The sequence below is a fragment of the Lactuca saligna genome, chromosome 6, assembly GCF_052625555.1.
Source record: "Lactuca saligna cultivar CGN05327 chromosome 6, ASM5262555v1, whole genome shotgun sequence".
Taxonomy (NCBI): Eukaryota; Viridiplantae; Streptophyta; class Magnoliopsida; order Asterales; family Asteraceae; genus Lactuca; species Lactuca saligna.
Window position 1 is genome coordinate 164,335,890 of NC_136422.1, and position 2,303 is coordinate 164,338,192.

Sequence of the window (2,303 nt, forward strand, 5' to 3'; positions counted from 1 at the left end):
GGAAGTACTTAAACCCCTCAACAGAAGCAAGCCTATAAGGACCCTAGACATCTATGTGAACCAACTCACCTAACTTGGTTGATGTATGTTGACTATGTGGAAAAGATTCTCTAGTTTGTTTTGATTTATGACAAACATCACAAGGAGGAAGAGATTCATTTTCAAGTTTTAGAACACCTTTTAAAGATATTAAAGCTTGGTCTGCTGGATGACCAAGTCTACTATGCCAAGTCAGTTTAGAAACATAACATATAGACATATTATTTGTTGAAATACCTGAGGGAACACAATCAAGATAGTATAAACCCCCAGACTCTCTACCATTCTCCACCATCTTCTTTGATAGTGAATCCTGGATTTTACAAGTATGTTCAGAAAAAACAACCTCACAGCCACTATCTTTACAAAGTTTATGGACAGACAAAAGATTAACATTGAAATCAGGAACAGCAAAGACATCAAATAAAGTAAGATGTGAGGACAATTGAAGATTCCCTATTTTATTTATAGAAGCTGATGAACCATTAGGATGTTTAACAGACAGATTAAGTTTAGACACATCTGTAGCATCTTTAAGTTGTGACTCAGAAGCTATCATATGTTGATTAGCTCCTGAATCAACAATCCAGCTTTGAGAATCATTTGAACTAACAAAAGAATTACAACATTGAAACACAGACATACCTGCCATATTTGCAGTAGCAGATACATCATCACAAGCAGAATTCTCACTAATAAGACGCAAAAACTTAGAATATTGCTCACTAGTGAGAAAATGAGCATCACTCCCAAGACCGGACTCAGAAGAAACAGACTTGCTATTATTAGCACTAGCAGAAGAAGAATTCATAGAAACAGATTTGTTTTGATTATTACTTTCGTTTTTAAATTTAAAATCCTTTGGATAACCAATTAGTTTATAACATCTTTCTATCGTGTGACCTTTAAGATTGCAATGTTTGCATTATAATCCTTGGTTCTTAAACCTAACTTGATTTTGCCCTCATCTAAAATCATTAATTTTGCTATTAAACACAGAAACTTGTGGTTTTGAAGAAACAGTAGACCCAAGAGACCCATTCTTTTGAAGAGACTCCTCTCTAGAAAGAATAGAGAAGGCAGATTTAACATTGGGTAAAGGTTCCATCAAAAGAATATGACTCTTGACTTGATTATAAACATCATCAAGTCCACTAAGAAATTGCATTAGCTTCATCAATTTTGAATGATCATTAAGTTTTGTAGTTGCCTCACACACACATTCAGTTAAACTAGTCAACCCATCAAACTCCTTCCACAAAGAATCTAGTTTATTAAAATAATCAGAAAGAGAAGAACCATTTTGTTTTAAGGTGTTAATCTGATGATGAATATTAAAAATTACTGACCCATCAGATTTATTATACGTTTCAAACAATTCGTCCCAAATATCTTTAGCCTTATCTGAATACACATGACTAGCATATATAGTTTCAGAAATTGACCCTAGAATCCAATTACAGACAACAATATTTACACGTTCCCATTTAGAGGCTTTAGATTTCTCAGTATCTTCAAGAGTAATAGTACCATCCACAAAGCCCAATTTATTTCTAGCTTTAAGACCTCTAGACATAGCACTACGCCACAATCGATAATTCTCATTACCAGTCAGTTTAACAGTTATAATGGACGTTACAGTATTATCAGAAGGATGGACATATAAAGGATCATCAAAATCTACAGGAGTTTCCTTAGGAACACCACTTCCATCAGAAGTTTCACCAGCCATAGTAAATAACAAAAAACAATCAAAGAAACCAAATAACAAAAAAGATCAAGAACAAAAAACACCATTAGTGTTGACTTAAAGTCCAGATGGTCACCACAGTATGTCGGGGCCCAAGACAATCAACACAGTGTGAAAGAAAAAAAACAGAACAGCTTCAAGAAGCAACCAACAACTAATAGATGTATTCAAAGCATCAGAAACATCCAGATCTAAGCTAGGAAATAGAAAGAAGGGAACGAGAAACTCTCACAGTGCAATAGGCAAATAAGATTGACTGTATCGACTCCTTAAATCTGTTTCCTACAAGGGTTTATCAGTGATGAAATCTGACCCCTAGAGGATTATTTCAGATTAATAGGGATTGATCGATTACGTTGGAGAGCTTTAACCTTCTTCACAGCAACACTCAGTGAGATCTCGAATCACAACATCCCTGAAAGATTAAACAAAAAATCTCGTAGTACCAAGATCTCAACAACTAGATTGTAGATTTAGGAAAATAAAACAAAAAAAACCTAAACTGAACTCGTTC

The 2,303-nt window shown here is 34.4% G+C and overlaps 1 protein-coding gene across 1 annotated transcript; it reads right to left on the bottom strand.

The window, feature by feature from the left end:
• Window positions 1-1,003: 1,003 nt before the first annotated feature.
• Window positions 1,004-1,771, bottom strand: LOC145003091 (uncharacterized). Its single transcript, XM_078962240.1, has one exon. The coding sequence runs from the start codon at window positions 1,769-1,771 to the stop codon at window positions 1,004-1,006; it is 768 nt and encodes a 255-aa protein (XP_078818366.1).
• Between the last annotated feature and the right edge of the window lie 532 nt (window positions 1,772-2,303).

Bases quoted from the DNA above. Each gene is read 5' to 3' on its own strand.
- LOC145003091 (XM_078962240.1), bottom strand. From the start codon at position 1,771: ATGGCTGGTGAAACTTCTGATGGAAGTGGTGTTCCTAAGGAAACTCCT.